Source organism: Oncorhynchus gorbuscha, linkage group LG02, assembly GCF_021184085.1.
Source record: "Oncorhynchus gorbuscha isolate QuinsamMale2020 ecotype Even-year linkage group LG02, OgorEven_v1.0, whole genome shotgun sequence".
NCBI lineage: Eukaryota > Metazoa > Chordata > Actinopteri > Salmoniformes > Salmonidae > Oncorhynchus > Oncorhynchus gorbuscha.
In genome coordinates this window covers 56,853,084-56,870,858 of record NC_060174.1, presented here as the reverse complement: position 1 = coordinate 56,870,858, position 17,775 = coordinate 56,853,084, and the positions used below count along the sequence as shown (strand labels likewise).

Here is a 17,775-nt window from a genome sequence, read left to right as displayed (position 1 = left end):
TACGTAGAATGTATGCACACATGACTGTAAGTCGCTTTGGATAAAAGCGTCTGCTAAATGGCATATATTATTATTATTATTATATATTATGCACTCCTGTGATGCACAATTATTTATTCTCATTCAGTTTTATCTCACAATCCAGTAGAGGTTACTGTACACACTCGTTGTACAACAACTGTACAACACATTTGGCACAAAAGTTTTGATAGAACGGAAAGTCTGTCTACACAAAAAAACGATGTGTTGTGGGAACACCGCACAGTGGTTGTGTAAACATTTCTGTGCAGACAAATTCTCCATTATATCACAAAAATATGAATTGTATCACAACCATTGTGTCAAATGTGTTGTACATGATTTGTACAACCTGAGCATTCATAGGACCCAGGATTGTGGTGTACTGTAGCACTTCTCAAAAAAATGCACTTAACATGTTCCTCATTTTATCTTTGAAAGAGAAATGAAATTAAGATGTGTGAAAGTAGTTCCTTATACTGTAACGACTGTTGGTGGAAGAAGGTGAGGACCAAGGTGCAGCGTGGTACGTGTTCATCTTTTATTAGTTGAACTGAACACTGAATAGCAAAACAATAAAGAGACCAACCGAAACAGTTATGCCTGGTGCAGACACAAAAACAGAAAGCAACTACCCACAAACACCAGGTGGGAAAAGGCTACCTAAGTACGGTTCTCAATCAGAGACAACGATAGACAGCTGCCTCTGATTGGGAACCATACCAGGCCAAACGCATAGAAAAGAAAACATAGAAAAACAACATAGAATGCCCACTCCAACTCACACCCTGACCAAACCAAAATAGAGACATAAAAAAGGAACTAAGGTCAGGGCGTGACATATACGATACACTTTCCATACTTCCTGTGCCTACATCTACCTCAAAAGCACACTGCTTCCAACCCAGTCACAGTCAGGATGGACTCTACAGTATCTCTTATCTCCCAGGGGATGAGACTATCAGACATGCCAATCTATCGCTAAATTGTCTGATTGTCATACAGTATAAAGTGAAGAAAAAAATAATGTTGTAAAGTGAGAGCAATTTTATTTTATTTTAAGTGTCACTCCACAATGATACAATAATTAGTTTAAAGACACTGTAGGCTATCATAGGCAAACAGTACAATGTGTTGTAACAAACACATCACATTGGATACACAGTATACATCATAAACAAAGTGAACCAAAAGCACAAGTTAAAGGAGATGTTTACCCAAAAACACGCCTGGACCCATTATAACACTTGCCTGGTTGTTTGTCAATGCCCCAGACAGTTTTAGTTTTAGGTCCATTGTTTGAGTATTTAGATTTCTGTATTTTTATATCAAAATGCTGATTTTCCGAAATGACCTAAAATGCATAAAAAACAGTATATTTTTTGTTCCATAAACAACGATTGGTGTCACTGCATTGAATTGACAAATAAATGTGGTGTTTAATGTAAGAAAGAAAAACAAAGACCTACTTCATGCTAGCGCAAAAGTCTTCCATATGGTCTGTAATCCGGTAGATACTATTCTTCGTGGTTCTAAAATGGATAATACAGGATGCGGGATGAAGGAGTGTCTTACTATAGGTCTTCAAGAAAGGAAAAACTAAAGGAAGTAAACAAAGAGATCGTAGCTAGCTAGGCTACCATTTAGTAATCTCTGAAGGTAAAGTAAGGTTAACCGAATAACCGTCTCTTATGACCGAAAAGAGCTTCTGGTTATCAGGACAGCGATTTTTCACCTCGTACTGGACAAATATTTTTTCTTTAATGAGTTGTACACAAAGGATTTATTTTCAGACACCCGACAAGGCCCAAATCCCCATCATTCACATGAGAAAGAGACAGAGATATTGGGGACATAGGTTTTCTTGTTAGGATCCAAAGGCGAGTGGGTAATCTGCCTCTACCGTCAGTCCTGTTAGCTAACATACAATCGATGGATAACAAAGTAGACGAGCTATGATCGCAAATATCCTACCAATGAGACATTAAAACTGTAATATCTTATGTTTCACCGAGTCGTGGCTGAACAACGACATTCATAAAATACAGCTGGCGGGTTTTACGCTGTATCGGCAAGATAGAATAGCTGCCTCCAGTAAAAGCTGCCAGACGGATTACCAGGACGTGTTCTCCGAACATGCGCTGACCAACTGGCAAGTGTCTTCTCTGACATTTTCAACCTCTCCCTGTCTGAGTCTGTAATACCAACATGTTTCAAGCAGACCACAATATTCCCTGTGCTCAAGAACATTAAGGTAACATGTCTAAATGACTACTGACCCGTAGCACTCACGTCTGTAGCCACAAAGTGCTTTGAAAGACTGGTCATGGCTCACATCAACACCATTATCTCAGAAACCCTAGACCCCACTCCAATTTGCATACCGCCCCAACAGATCCATAGATGATGCAATTTCTGTTGCACTCCACACTGCCCTTTCCTACCTCGACAAAAAGGAACACCTTTGTGAGTAGGCTGTTCATTGACTACAGCTCAGCGTTCAACACCATAGTGTCCTCAAAGCTCATCACTAAGCTAAGGACCCTTGGACTAAACACCTCCCTTTGCAGTTGGATCCTGGACTCCCAGGCGGTAAGGGTAGGTAACAACACATATGCCAAGCTGATCCTCAACACGGGGGCCCCTCAGGGGTGCATGCTCAGTCCCCTCTTGTACTCCCTGTTCACCCAAGACTGCATGGCCAGGCACGACTCCAATACCATCATTAAGTTTGCCAACGACAACGATGAAAGGAGGTCAGAGACCTGGCCGTGTGGTGCCAAAAGGTCAAGGGTCTGAATACAGACCTCAGACTGGGGGCAAAGGTTCACCTTTCAACAGGACAACCACCCTAAGCACACAGCCAAGACAACACAGGAGTGGCTTCGGGACAAGTCTCTGAATGTCGTTGAATGGCCCAGTCAGAGACCTGAAAATAGCTGTGCAGCGACGCTCCTCATCCAACCTGACAGAGCTTCAGAGGATCTGCAGAGAAGAATGGGAGAAACTCCCAAATACAGATGTGCCATTCTTGTAAGCATCATACCCAAGAAGACTCAAGGCTTTAATCACTCCCAAAGATGCTTCAACAAAGTACTGAGTAAAGAGTCTGAATACCTACGTAAATGTAATATATATATATTATTAAATATGTATATATATATATATATCTAAAAAACAGTTTTTGCTTTGTCATTATGTGGTATATTGATGAGGGGGAAAACATATTTAATACATTTTAGAATATGGCTGTAACATAACAAAATGTGAAAAAAGTCAAGGGGTCTGAATACATTCTGAATGCACCGTACATCTAAATACTCAAGCAATGACCCTAAAAACTGTCTGGGGAACTGAAAAACGACCAGGCAACTGTTATAAAGGGCCCAGAAGTGTTTTTTGGTGAACTTCCCCTTTAAGGACTTCCCCTATGACTAAGAGAGTACGGGGTAATTCTACAGACAAAATGCAGAAGTGACCCCCTATCTGGCCCACTGTAAAATGAAAGTAGTCTACAGCACACCACTCTCAGTCTCACAGAGGACTGCATGCAGGAAAAGACATGATCGTGGTATGTAAATATTAATAATATCTACTAATTATCATCAAAGTCATTGTGGCGTCCCTAATGGCACCCTATTCAACTTCATGGTTCAACTTCACATACTGAAAGTGTCACTGTTAATGTTGACAGTTATTTATGATGCTTTGGGTAAACGCTTCTGCTGAATGATCATTTTATGAAAGTGATTGAGTTCTCCTGTGTCAAAGATCACTACAAGGGAGTTAACTTACTTTCCTTGCTGATCTATGTCGCATTTCAAAGATTAGGGGGTAGTAATTAGCGGAGGCCCGTTTCAGCTGCACTGAACAAAAATATAAAAGCAACTTGAAACAATTTCAAGGATTACAGTTTATATAAGCAAATCAGCCAATTGAAATAAATGAATTAGACATGACCAGGAATACAGATATTTATCTTTTGGTCACAGATACATAAAAACAATAGGGGCGTGGATCAGAAAACCAGTCAGTATCTGGTTTGACCACCATTTGCCTCATGCAGCGCAACACATCTGTTTTGCATAGAGTTGATCATGCTGTTGATTGTGGCCTGTGGATTGTTGTCCCACTCCTTTTCAGTATCCCTGTGCATTCGAATTGCCATCGATAAATGCAATTTTGTTCATTGTCCATAGCTTATGCCTGCCCATACAATAACCACACTGCCACCATGGGTGCACTCTGTTCACATCAGCAAACCGCTCACCCACACAACGCTGATATGTGCAGAGATTCTTTAGTTGTGCAAACCAACAGTTTCATCAGCTGTCCGAATGGCTGGTCTCAGACGATCCTGTATTTGAAGAAGCCGGATGTGGTCTGCAGTTGTGATGCCAGTTGGATGTACTGCCAAGTTCTCTAAAACAACTTTGGAGGTGGCTTATGTTAGAGAAATGAACATTCAAATATCTGGCAACTGCTCTGATGGCATGAGATTATCTGGCAATTTAAGATCTGTGGCATTGTGTTGTGTGACAAAACTGTACATTTTAGAGTGGACTTTTATTGCCCCCCAGCACAAGTGCACCTGTGTAATCATCATGCTGTTTATTCAGCTTGTGTATATACCAAATTTGAGAGAAATACACGTTTTGTGCCTATGGAAAATGTCAGGGATCTTTTATTTCAGATCATGAAACATGGGACCACACTTTACATGTTGTGTTGATATTTTTGTTCAGTGTAAAAGTAACAAATAGTGGTGAGTCATAAGAAGAATTGCTTTGATAATAAAGTTTTATCAATATTCTTGTTGTTAATGAAGTCAAGACTTCGACCCAGATCCGTCGTTCCCCCAAAGCCTTCTAACCTCAAATCCTTGGGGCCAAACATCCCAAACCACTTCCAGACCATAAACCAGAACAGACCAAACCCGAACCAGAACCAACCCCCATCAGGGGAGAGGAGCCAGGAGAGGAAACAACATCAACTACTGGAGGGGAAGGTGAAGAGGATTGTGCGTAAGTTCAGCAGCCAGGAGATGGGGCAGGCAGGACTAGAGACAAGAACAGGGGTAGAGGCAGGGGCAGAGACAGTGACTGGGGCAAAGCAGGGAGACGGTGGGGTGGTGGGGTGGACAAGTACAAGGACAGAGGCCGGACAGCAGGCAGACAGTAACAGAGGACAGACAAGGGCCCAGCAGGCCGACTATGATGCTATAATAATGAGTACTGTGGAACTCAGCCTCATACCACCTCCAGTACCATTGAGAAAGCCACGTTCTGGCCCTCACACACAACCTACAGCACAACCCACAGCACAGAGTGATGCCGTGCCCCTGGGGCAGAAGACAGACAACCATCTGGGCACCCTTCTCACACCTGGACATGGACGAGGAAACAGATCAGGTAAGCCAAGTCACATCTCTTAACCTCAGAATGTTCCTTTGTAAAATGATTAGTAGTCAGCACTATTTTCTGACAATGAATACATGAAAAGGGTGTGTTCCTGCACATGAAGGAACAGAGAAAACCTTGTGGTATATTGATGTTCCTATATATCCATGTCCATATGTCTATGAGGAAGAGAAAGAGTAAAAAACGATCATGTCTCGGACGTACAGAATCTGTTTTATGTTCCAAGTAGTCTCTTATGACATTAATGTAAAAATTGAGTAGCGGGAGATTTGGTTCTGGGTGCCGAGGTTAGGATGCCGAGGTTCTGGGTGCCGAGGTTAGGTTCACATGGAATGGATTATTTGATATAATAATGTTGCACTAAATAAGTAACAAATGAACAAACAAGCACATTGTATTTCACAGTCACAACACAATAACACACACTCTCTTTCAGCTCCCGATGGAAGTGAGGTGGATGAAGCGCCTGTGTGTGTTACCATTGAGAGCAGACAAACCACAGGCTCGGCAGACACCCCTAGTGGTCACCATGGCAACATGACACAGTGCCAGTGCATCTGTCACCTGAGGAGAACTGGCATGAAGTTAGTCTGGGTTCCTCTGGAGGAAGAGGAAGATAACTATGTAGAGGTGATAGGGGATGAAGAAAAAGACAAACGAGGGAATGAGCACCAGAAGAGAGTGGTGAAGGAGGGGAAGGAAGAGGATGAAGATGACTACATAGAAGTGGCAGGGGATGAAGAGAAAGAAAAACGAGGGAATCAGGACCAGAAGAGAGAGAGGAAGGAGGTGAATGAAGAAATGTTGGGATCTTTCAGAGCAGAAGAGCGTGGGGGGAAAAGTCAGACAGGGTGCCAGACAGAGACAGCTGCTGTGTTCAGTGAGCACAGAGAGGTCAGAGTTCACGAGGTCAGCGAGAATAACAGCCAGAGATCCTTCCCTTCAAAACATAACACATCATCCAACGCAGAATCTTCCCTGGCCCTGATGATCTGCTCACAGCACAGCTCATATCAGCATAGCACACGACAGCACAGCTCAAACACCAAGCACAGCTCACACCAGCACAGTTCACACACCAAACCCCCTCAAAACAAAACTGAGACATATGATGAGGTTACATATGAGGCCATGCCCATGTCTGACAGAGAAGAATCACATCCACCCCCACTCCCACGCCTAATGAAACCTCCACTGATGCACAAGACGCAGCATCCCTCTCCTCCGAAGGATAATCTCCAGAGCATGTCCACGTCCTCTCTCTCTGGCCTACTAACCTCAATTTCAAAGTCAGACATCCAGAAGAGTACCCCTTCCCCTCAGACTCCTCCCTCCATCTCCCATGGCAACCCCCATCAGCCAATCCTGCGACCTCTGCCTCCACTTCCTGTTTTACATGATCTCTGCCTTCTCCCCTGCCCCATCATGCCCCGCCCTCCTCAACTCAGACCTCAGATTCCAATGAAACCTCTTCCACCTAACCCTGAGCCCAGTGGCCCTAGCTGTCTCAGCCGACACTCATCCACAGGTTGGTAGGGGAAGAACTTATAAATATGGATTATATGGTTGATTTGGTTATGAATCTAGAAATTCTATTTATATGAGGATAATTCTCACAATTCAATAATGAATCAATGGAGAAATATTAGAAACCAGATGAAATCACCACTTTCCCTCCCAGATGCTGATGTTAGGGATGACTGGGTGACTGTAGACGGGGAGGACGTAGAGGAGTAAGTCTGCGCTGCCATAGTGGCAACTCTCAACATACAGTACAACACAAACACCATAAATGTGTTTACGTCTATGTTATGAATCATCTCAAACGTTTAAAAGATTGATAAATATGTTTTACATTCAGCATTGTGTTTCCACAGGCCACAGGAACAGGCAGATAGTCCCAGGAGGATCTCCTCAGACTGGGGACCTTTGAGGCTGGACGGTACAGAGTCTCTCGGTTTTGTTTTATTTCTGATATTACAACACGGAGACAATATACACCATATACACCAAATAGGAACACATATTGAGTTGCACCCATTCTTGATTCACACAGGTAACTGTTGAGCGTGAAAAGCCTAGCAGCATTGCAATTCTTGACACAAAACAGTGCACCTGGCACCTACTACCGTACCCTGTTCAAAGGCACCTAAATATTGTCTTGCCCATTCGCCCTCTGAATGACACACCCACACAATCCATGTCTCAATTGTCTCAAGGCTTACAAATCATTTTTTAACCTGTCTCCTCCCCTTATTCTACACTGATTGAAGCATATTTAACAAATGACATCAATAAGGGATCATAGCTTTCACCTGAATTGACCTTGTCAGTCTGTCATGCAGAGAGCAGGTGTTCTTAATGTTTTGTTTACTCAGTGTATCTTTTTACCTATCCTCTCTTCCTCTCTCTCCCTGGCCCTCTCCCCCCCCCCACTCTCCTCCCTTGTTATTGCTCCCCCACCTCACCTCACCCCACCACTGCCAACCCCCTCCCCTCCCAGAACCTCTGTACCAGATCTACCAGGCTAAGTCCATCAAGGAGGCGATCCAGCTCCAGAGCATCAGCCGGAGTGCCAGCAGGGCCACCGTGGACCTCCATATGAGGCTCAGGGGCGGTGGGTCCTTAGGGGCCCCTAAGGGCCAGTTCTTCAGGGCCAGGAATGGCCCCGCAGAGGTCAGTCTCAGTGAAGAATGAGAGTGCTCAACTCTAAATCCTCTTCTGTAAACAAGCAAAAAGGGTGTTTTGAACCAAAAATGTATCACATAAAAATGAAAAAGGCCAGCACTCAAATATGATTGTTTTTTTTGACTCCGCGGAGGTCACACTGTGGCAGGAGCTACCGGTGGTCAGAGACAGTGGGATCCTGGAGAGACTCAGTCCAGAGGAGCTGCAGAGACAGGAGGTGAGAGGAGGGGCGGAGGAAAGAGGGAAGGGCAGGGGGAGGAGGGAGGGAAGGAGAAGGAGGGAAGGGAAGGAAAGGGAAAGAAGAAGGGTGGGGATGGGAGGACGGGGTGAGGAAAGGAGCGGGGGGGAGTAGTCAGTTATATTGTCAGTTACATTATACCAGTCCTTTACCGTACCAAATTCCTATGTGAAACATTTTCTTAACAGTTCAACAATTTCACAAATGTTTTTTCTATCAGAGCATGTTTGAAGTATTGACATCGGAAGCCTCGTACCTCCACTCACTGAACGTTCTCACTGATCACTTCCTGATGTGTCGGGACCTTGATGACACACTGGTGATCCATGACAAGAAGACCCTCTTCTCCAACATACTCCATGTGTATGAGGTCAGCCAGAGGTAAATGATGTCTGGAAAACAGACAGATGGAGGAAGAGTGGATGGAAGGAGAGGGGATGAAAGAGAAGGGATGGAAAGAGAGTGGATTAGGGGGAAGGGATGGAGAGAAAGGGGATGGAGGGAGAGGGGATAGAAGGAGAGTGGTTGGAAAGAGAGGGGATGGGGGAGAGGGTTTGGAGAGAGAGGGGGACGGAGTGAGAGGGAATGGAGAAGGGATGATACAGGGGACTGTAAAGAAAGAGAGATCCAACCTATGTAAGTTGAAACATCCCTCACTCTCAAATTCTTCTCACAGGTTCTTGAAGGATCTTCTGAGTAGGATCGATGAGAACATTCTGATAACTGATGTGTGTGACATCATCCACCAATACGCCCTGTACGACTTCTCAGTCTACATTGATTACATCCGTAACCAGGGTTACCAGGAGAGGGCCTACAGCTCCCTCGTGTGAGTAAATAAATTTACCCACCACACCTTATAAGGCCCATGTACTTATGGATTGTGTGCTTCTGAGTTTTGAAATTATTTATTTATCGGGAAAACATAACCCAAAACACAACCAAAACAAACTTAAAATGCCTCCAACAAGTTTGTAGAGTCACAATGAATATGGGACGAAATATTGAACTAAAGATACTATAAGAGTATTTGTCCAAATACTTATGGCTTCTTCGGGGGCTAAATACATTTCTAAATGGTAAAACATATGTATGAAAATACCCTTAAATAAAAGGTGACCTTTTGTCACCTCATACAAAACATTTGCTGGAGCATAGAGCCACATTTTAAATTACAACTTCCCTCATGTATTTGGACAGTGAAGTAACATTTTCACATTTTGCTCTGTACTCCAGCATATTTTTTTGTTTTTTGTCATCAAATGTTTTTATTGTTATTGGTAAAACAAGTACACATGGACAAATAAACAGACGGAACAAGAACAAGACAAACCTGCCCCCCCCACTCACAGGACTTCCCTAACTAATAGTTAGATTAGTAGTTCATGCTAGCAATCTTACTGAGTCATATGCTGATGAAAGAGCTGTCATGTTTCTTTCACTAGCCTGTGCTACAGATATTTACATGTTTATAATGTCTTTGAATGACAGCAGACACTGATGTCTGTTTGAAAAATGAGCACACCAACTTTAGGTTATAATTTTTTGGCTGCTGTTAACCCAGTCAGAGAAATGTGTCACTGCTTCAGAGACAGGTCCAAAGTAGTGTCATCATTTAACAGTAAAATATATGGTGAATATGGTACATTTCTCCCCATTATGTCAGAGAAACAGGATGAAACACATCTCCAGAAATGAAAAAAATTGCCAGGAGCCCCCTGAGGGCACAGTGAGCAATTTGGGGATTGTTGTGCAGTGGGCAAAATTGTAATGTTTTATTTGATGATCGGGGATTCTTGAAGCAATTTATATATTGGATCACGCTCTAGTCCAATTGATTACAGTAGTACGCATGGATTGTTCTTTCTTCCAAGAAGCATGGGAAGGTACCCATTGTGGGTAATTTTAATTAACAGACAATGTAATTTTGAAATAAATCCCTGTGTATTGAATAAACAATTTGTGAGTTGGGTATATAGAGAATTCTTTCCCCCATAGGCATGCAAAGCAGAACGGAGCTGTAAGTAATAGAAAAAGGAAGTGCCAGCTAGGTTAAAATGTTTCTGTAGGTCTTGTAATGCACGGAAACAGTAGCCTTCAGTAATGTCTGAGACCATTGAGGAAAAGAGATATGTTTTCCAAACAGGTGCCAGACTGAAATAAGTTGTGAAACGTTAGTGCCAAATTTGAGTTTGCAGTGTTTGAGTGGGATATCAGAATGGGTTATGTCTTGGAGTCTGTGAGGGGCAACTAGATTTTCCTCCAGGGGGCACCAGCGGTATTTGGATTTAGCCATAAATACAGAGGGCGTAAAATAAGATTTGTCCACCTGCACATTTTTTCCCACTGAAGGGTAGAGAATTTAATATGAGTTCCTCTTTCCAAATGAATTTGGGCAGCAATGAATGTAGCCTATCCCAACATACTGATGGTGGTGAAAGAAGGATCTAAGAAGAACTATAAAAGTTGATTCTTGGCAGTATATTCATTTTAATTATCGAGTCTTGAGCCTGGAATGAGTTTGGCATTTGCTCCCATCTTTCCACATCAGACTCTCTGCTTCTTAAGATGGTAATTGAAGTTGTTTTTGACTATCGATTAGAAAGAAGTGATAGATTTCTATTTCCAGTTTGCGGAAATGCTGGACTCTGAGAATGCTTCGAGGCAGCTGTGAATTACACATTGCCTAGTTCAGGGGTAAAAGAGCAGATTTTGTCCAGTTTTTATACCCAGATATAAAGCTGTAGTTATTAAAAACGCTGATAAGGTTAAGTAATGACTGAGGTGCATTGCCAACATAGAGCAGTTTATCATCTGCATACAGAGATACAGCATGTGGTGGTCTGTGCCAAGTACAGTAATAGGATCATAATGTTCGGACTGTCGGACTACTTGCACACAAGCGGTTCTAGGGATAAAGCAAATACCAAAGAACTCTGACAACCTTGGCAACAAGTTCTGCCTATGTTGAAGTGGGATGAGCATATTTTGCCAGTTGATACCATGGCAGTGGGATTGGTATAAAGGACTTGGATCATGCATATGAATTGTTCACCCATTCCCATACGTCGTAGGACGAACCATAACAATCCCCATTATAGGCGCTTTTTCTGTGTCTAATGAAAATATACGTAGGTGATGGAGATGATGCAGTAGTTATAGACCCATACAAATTATAAAGCAAGTGAAATTATAGCAGTGTTCACGTCTCTATTGAAGGAGCCCCTATTACTGAAATAATGAATAATGTCTAGAAGTAGTTGATCTAAAAAGATACAAATAACTGTGATTTCCTGGTATTCATTGTTTGGCTAGTTTTTTTTTTAGTTCAAATCAGAGTAATAGGGAGTAACAAGTGCCTCTAGTGTTGCAGGAATGAGCATCAGGGTGATGCAGTGGCAGTTGCAAGTCACGGAGAAAGGAGATACATTTATCATTATCATGTGGGATCTCAGATCTATATAAAGTCCCGGAATGTTGAATTTATTAATACTGGGTCAGTGTATGATGCCGTCCATTGATTTATTTGAAGTTATATTTTTAAAGTTTTGGTTGGCTCATAGTCTAATAGAATAGGCTAATAGAAGGCTTGGGCGAGACCCATGAAAATAATAGAAGTGTTTTAGGAAACTGAGATTCTGCCCAGTGTCTATGTGAATAATTAAGTTATTTTCTGATAGTCTACTGATCAAGAATAGCTTGTGGAGATGTCAGAGTGCATTTTTGTTTCTAGTGGTGATCATTTAAATTCCAAATCAGTAATTTTGCATTGTTAAAATTAGATTAATATAAGGTAGAGTATGAGATAATAAAACCTTTGACTGCATCCCACAGTATTTGAGGACACTGAACAGTCATTGCTTATATCAATGAATTCAGATAATTGCTCCTCCATCTGAGACATGAGCTGATGATTTCACCAAGAGAGGCTTTGCATAAAATACCATTGTGGTCAGATAAAGCAGTGGGTAATATTTCCAACATTTTGAATGTTATCAAACAGATCTTTAGAAGAATACATATATTTGATTATTGGGGTGTCTCAATTAATCAAATATAAATCTCTGGCTGTAGGATTAAGAGAGCCAGAGGTCAATAATTGTGATTTCATGAGCCTAGCACCATAGCGCCATAGTTGATAGTCATTGGTCTCTCACCTCTGTTGGTCCAGTTCTATTACGCACATGATCCCATACAGCATTTAAAATCACCACCAATAATCAGTCTGAAATCATGCAATTGTTGCAAAATATTTGTTAATGAGCCGTGAAAGTTTTTCTCAAATGTGTTTGGTGCACAGACTGACACCAGAGCAATCGTATGCATATTGATTGTAGTTTTCATAAAAGTTATTATACCCTCATAGCCATTATCTAAGTTTTAAAAAATTGTAAATTCCACTTTGCTACTAATATCATTGCCCCCCTTTTTTATTGTACGAGGATATCACTTGATAATGCTTGTTGCATTTACATTTACATTTAAGTCATTTAGCAGACGCTCTTATCCAGAGCGACTTACAAATTGGTGCATTCACCTTATGACATCCAGTGGAACAGTCACTTTACAATAGTGCATCTAAATCTTAAAGGGGGGGGTGAGAAGGATTACTTATCCTATCCTAGATATTCCTTAAAGAGGTGGGGTTTCAGGTGTCTCCGGAAGGTGGTGATTGACTCCGCTGTCCTGGCGTCGTGAGGGAGTTTGTTCCACCTTTGGGGGGCCAGAGCAGCGGACAGTTTTGACTGGGCTGAGCGGGAACTGTACTTCCTCAGTGGTAGGGAGGCGAGCAGGCCAGAGGTGGATGAACGCAGTGCCCTTGTTTGGGTGTAGGGCCTGATCAGAGCCTGGAGGTACTGAGGTGCCGTTCCCCTCACAGCTCCGTAGGCAAGCACCATGGTCTTGTAGCGGATGCGAGCTTCAACTGTAAGCCAGTGGAGAGAGCGGAGGAGCGGGGTGACGTGAGAGAACTTGGGAAGGTTGAACACCAGACGGGCTGCGGCGTTCTGGATGAGTTGTAGGGGTTTAATGGCACAGGCAGGGAGCCCAGCCAACAGCGAGTTGCAGTAATCCAGACGGGAGATGACAAGTGCCTGGATTAGGACCTGCGCCGCTTCCTGTGTGAGGCAGGGTCGTACTCTGCGGATGTTGTAGAGCATGAACCTACAGGAACGGGCCACCGCCTTGATGTTAGTTGAGAACGACAGGGTGTTCTCCAGGATCACGCCAAGGTTCTTAGCGCTCTGGGAGGAGGACACAATGGAGTTGTCAACCGTGATGGCGAGATCATGGAACGGGCAGTCCTTCCCCGGGTGGAAGAGCAGCTCCGTCTTGCCGAGGTTCAGCTTGAGGTGGTGATCCGTCATCCACACTGATATGTCTGCCAGACATGCAGAGATGCGATTCGCCACCTGGTCATCAGAAGGGGGAAAGGAGAAGATTAATTGTGTGTCATCTGCATAGCAATGATAGGAGAGACCATGTGAGGTTATGACAGAGCCAAGTGACTTGGTGTATAGCGAGAATAGGAGAGGGCCTAGAACAGAGCCCTGGGGGACACCAGTGGTGAGAGCGCGTGGTGAGGAGACAGATTCTCGCCACGCCACCTGGTAGGAGCGACCTGTCAGGTAGGACGCAATCCAAGCGTGGGCCGCGCCGGAGATGCCCAACTCGGAGAGGGTGGAGAGGAGGATCTGATGGTTCACAGTATCGAAGGCAGCCGATAGGTCTAGAAGGATGAGAGCAGAGGAGAGAGAGTTAGCTTTAGCAGTGCGGAGCGCCTCCGTGATACAGAGAAGAGCAGTCTCAGTTGAATGACTATGTTATGCTGGTGAATGAGGACCCAAAAGCGACTTAACGAAAACAGAGTCTTTATTCCAGTATATGACAAAAGTAATAATCCTGGATATATCAAGGAGAAAACAAAACAGGAAAAACTGAAATCCACTCGTAGTTGCGAGGACTGACTGGAGACTCGACCATAGACTGCAGGTTGCTTCGGGAAGGCACCGACCGTAGCAGACTAAGACACCTGCTCATACGCAGCATCTGAAGAAGATAAAACACGACAGGGCGAGACAAGGACACAGAACAGCGAACATCATACGAGGATCCGACAAGGACAGAAGCGGAAAACAGAGGGAGAAATAGTGACTCTAATCAGAGGGCAAAATAGGGGACAGGTGTGAAAAGAGTAAATGAGGAACAGCTGGGAGCAGGAACGGAACGATAAGGAGAGAGAGCGAGAGAGGGAGAGAGGGAGGGGAAGAGAGGGATAGAAAGAGGGAAAGAACCTAATACGACCAGCAGAGGGAAACGAATAGAAGGGAAGCACAGAGACAAGACATGATAACCAATGACAAAACATGACAGTACCCCCCCACTCACTGAGCGCCTCCTGGCGCACTCGAGGAGGAACCCTGGCGGCAACGGAGGAAATCATCAATCAGCGAACGGTCCAGCACGTCCCGAGATGGAACCCAACTCCTCTCCTCAGGACCGTAACCCTCCCAATCCACTAAGTACTGGTGACCACGTCCCCGAGAACGCATGTCCATGATCTTTCGTACCTTGTAAATAGGTGCGCCCTCGACAAGGACGGGGGGGAGGGAAGACGAACGGGGGCGCAAAGAAAGGGCTTGACACAGGAGACATGGAAGACAGGGTGGACGCGACGAAGATGTCGCGGAAGAAGCAGTCGCACAGCGACAGGATCGACGACCTGGGAGACACGGAACGGACCAATGAACCGCGGAGTCAACTTGCGAGAAGCTGTCGTAAGGGGAAGGTTACGAGTGGAAAGCCACACTCTCTGGCCGCGACAATACCTAGGACTCTTAATCCTACGTTTATTGGCGGCTCTCACAGTCTGCGCCCTGTAACGGCAAAGTGCAGACCTCACCCTCCTCCAGGTGCGCTCACAACGTTGGACAAACGCCTGAGCGGAGGGAACGCTGGACTCGGCGAGCTGGGACGAGAACAGAGGAGGCTGGTACCCCAGACTACTCTGAAACGGAGATAGCCCGGTAGCAGATGAAGGAAGCGAGTTGTGAGCGTATTCTGCCCAGGGGAGCTGTTCTGCCCAAGACGCAGGGTTTCTAAAAGTAAGGCTGCGTAATATGCGACCAATCGTCTGATTGGCCCTTTCTGCTTGACCGTTAGACTGGGGATGAAAACCGGAAGAGAGACTGACGGAAGCACCAATCAAACGACAGAATTCCCTCCAAAACTGTGACGTGAATTGCGGACCTCTGTCTGAAACGGCGTCTAACGGGAGGCCATGAATTCTGAACACATTCTCAATGATGATTTGTGCCGTCTCCTTAGCGGAAGGAAGCTTAGCGATGGGAATGAAATGTGCCGCCTTAGAGAACCTATCGACAACCGTAAGAATCACAGTCTTCCCCGCAGACGAAGGCAGACCGGTAAATGAAGTCTAAGGCGATGTGAGACCATGGTCGAGAAGGAATGGGAAGCGGTCTGAGACGACCGGCAGGAGGAGAGTTACCTGACTTAGTCTGCGCGCAGTCCGAACAAGCAGCCACGAAACGGCGCGTGTCACGCTCCTGAGTAGGCCACCAAAACCGCTGGCGAATAGAAGCAAGTGTACCCCGAACGCCGGGGTGGCCAGCTAACTTGGCAGAGTGAGCCCACTGAAGAACAGCCAGACGAGTAGAAACAGGAACGAAAAGAAGGTTACTAGGACAAGCGCGCGGCGACGCAGTGTGAGTGAGTGCTTGCTTAACCTGTCTCTCAATTCCCCAGACAGTCAACCCGACAACACACCCATCAGGAAGAATCCCCTCGGGATCGGTAGAAGCCACAGAAGAACTAAAGAGACGGGATAAGGCATCAGGCTTGGTGTTCTTATTACCCGGGCGATAAGAAATCACGAACTCGAAACGAGCGAAAAACAACGCCCAACGAGCTTGACGTGCATTAAGTCGTTTGGCAGAACGGATGTACTCAAGGTTCTTATGGTCAGTCCAAACGACAAAAGGAATGGTCGCCCCCTCCAACCACTGTCACCATTCGCCTAGGGCTAAGCGGATGGCGAGCAGTTCGCGGTTACCCACATCATAGTTGCGTTCCGATGGCGACAGGCGATGAGAAAAATAAGCGCAAGGATGGACCTTATCGTCAGACTGGAAGCGCTGGGATAGAATGGCTCCCACGCCCACCTCTGAAGCGTCAACCTCGACAATGAATTGTTTAGTGACGTCAGGAGTAACAAGGATAGGAGCGGACGTAAAACGCTTCTTGAGGAGATCAAAAGCTCCCTGGGCGGAACCGGACCACTTAAAGCACGTCTTGACAGAAGTAAGAGCTGTGAGAGGGGCAGCAACTTGACCGAAATTACGAATGAAACGCCGATATAAATTAGCGAAACCTAGAAAGCGCTGCAACTCGACACGTGACCTTGGAACGGGCCAATCACTGACAGCCTGGACTTTAGCGGGATCCATCTGAATGCCTTCAGCGGAAATAACAGAACCGAGAAATGTGACAGAGGAGACATGAAAGGCGCACTTCTCAGCCTTCACGTAGAGACAATTCTCTAAAAGGCGTTGGAGTACACGTCGAACGTGCTGAACATGAATCTCGAGTGACGGTGAAAAAATCAGGATATCGTCAAGGTAGACAAAAACAAAGATGTTCAGCATGTCTCTCAGTACATCATTAACTAATGCCTGAAAAACAGCTGGAGCATTAGCGAGACCGAACGGCAGAACCCGGTACTCAAAATGCCCTAACGGAGTGTTAAACGCCGTTTTCCACTCGTCCCCCTCTCTGATGCGCACGAGATGGTAAGCGTTACGAAGGTCCAACTTAGTAAAGAACCTGGCTCCCTGCAGAATCTCGAAGGCTGACGACATAAGGGGAGCGGATAACGATTCTTAACCGTTATGTCATTCAGCCCTCGATAATCACGCAGGGGCGCAGAGTACCGTCCTTCTTCTTAACAAAAAAACCCCGCTCCGGCGGGAGAGGAAGAAGGCACTATGGTGCCGGCGTCGAGAGAAACAGACAAATAATCCTCGAGAGCCTTACGTTCGGGAGCCGACAGAGAGTATAGTCTACCCCGAGGGGGAGTGGTCCCCGGAAGGAGATCAATACTACAATCATACGACCGGTGAGGAGGAAGGGAGTTGGCTCTGGACCGACTGAAGACCGTGCGCAGATCATGATATTCCTCCGGCACTCCTGTCAAATCACCAGGTTCCTCCTGAGAAGAGGGGACAGAAGAAACAGGAGGGATGGCAGACATTAAACACTTCACATGACAAGAAACGTTCCAGGATAGGATAGAATTACTAGACCAATTAATAGAAGGATTATGACATACTAGCCAGGGATGACCCAAAACAACAGGTGTAAAAGGTGAACGAAAAATCAAAAAGGAAATGGTCT

At 44.9% G+C, this 17,775-nt stretch overlaps 1 protein-coding gene across 1 annotated transcript in view; it reads left to right on the top strand.

Moving 5' to 3' along the window:
• The first annotated feature begins 3,519 nt into the window (after positions 1-3,519).
• Positions 3,520-17,775, top strand: part of LOC124005090 (rho guanine nucleotide exchange factor 15-like) — a 51,688-nt gene continuing 37,432 nt past the window's right edge. Inside the window, exons 1-9 of the mRNA XM_046314027.1 lie at positions 3,520-3,589; positions 4,847-5,429; positions 5,875-6,966; positions 7,120-7,171; positions 7,316-7,380; positions 7,942-8,114; positions 8,260-8,343; positions 8,585-8,745; positions 9,041-9,193. Coding sequence (XP_046169983.1) covers positions 3,581-3,589; positions 4,847-5,429; positions 5,875-6,966; positions 7,120-7,171; positions 7,316-7,380; positions 7,942-8,114; positions 8,260-8,343; positions 8,585-8,745; positions 9,041-9,193 — 2,372 coding nt within the window. The 5' untranslated portion in view covers positions 3,520-3,580. The remainder of the gene's footprint in view (positions 3,590-4,846; positions 5,430-5,874; positions 6,967-7,119; positions 7,172-7,315; positions 7,381-7,941; positions 8,115-8,259; positions 8,344-8,584; positions 8,746-9,040; positions 9,194-17,775) is intronic.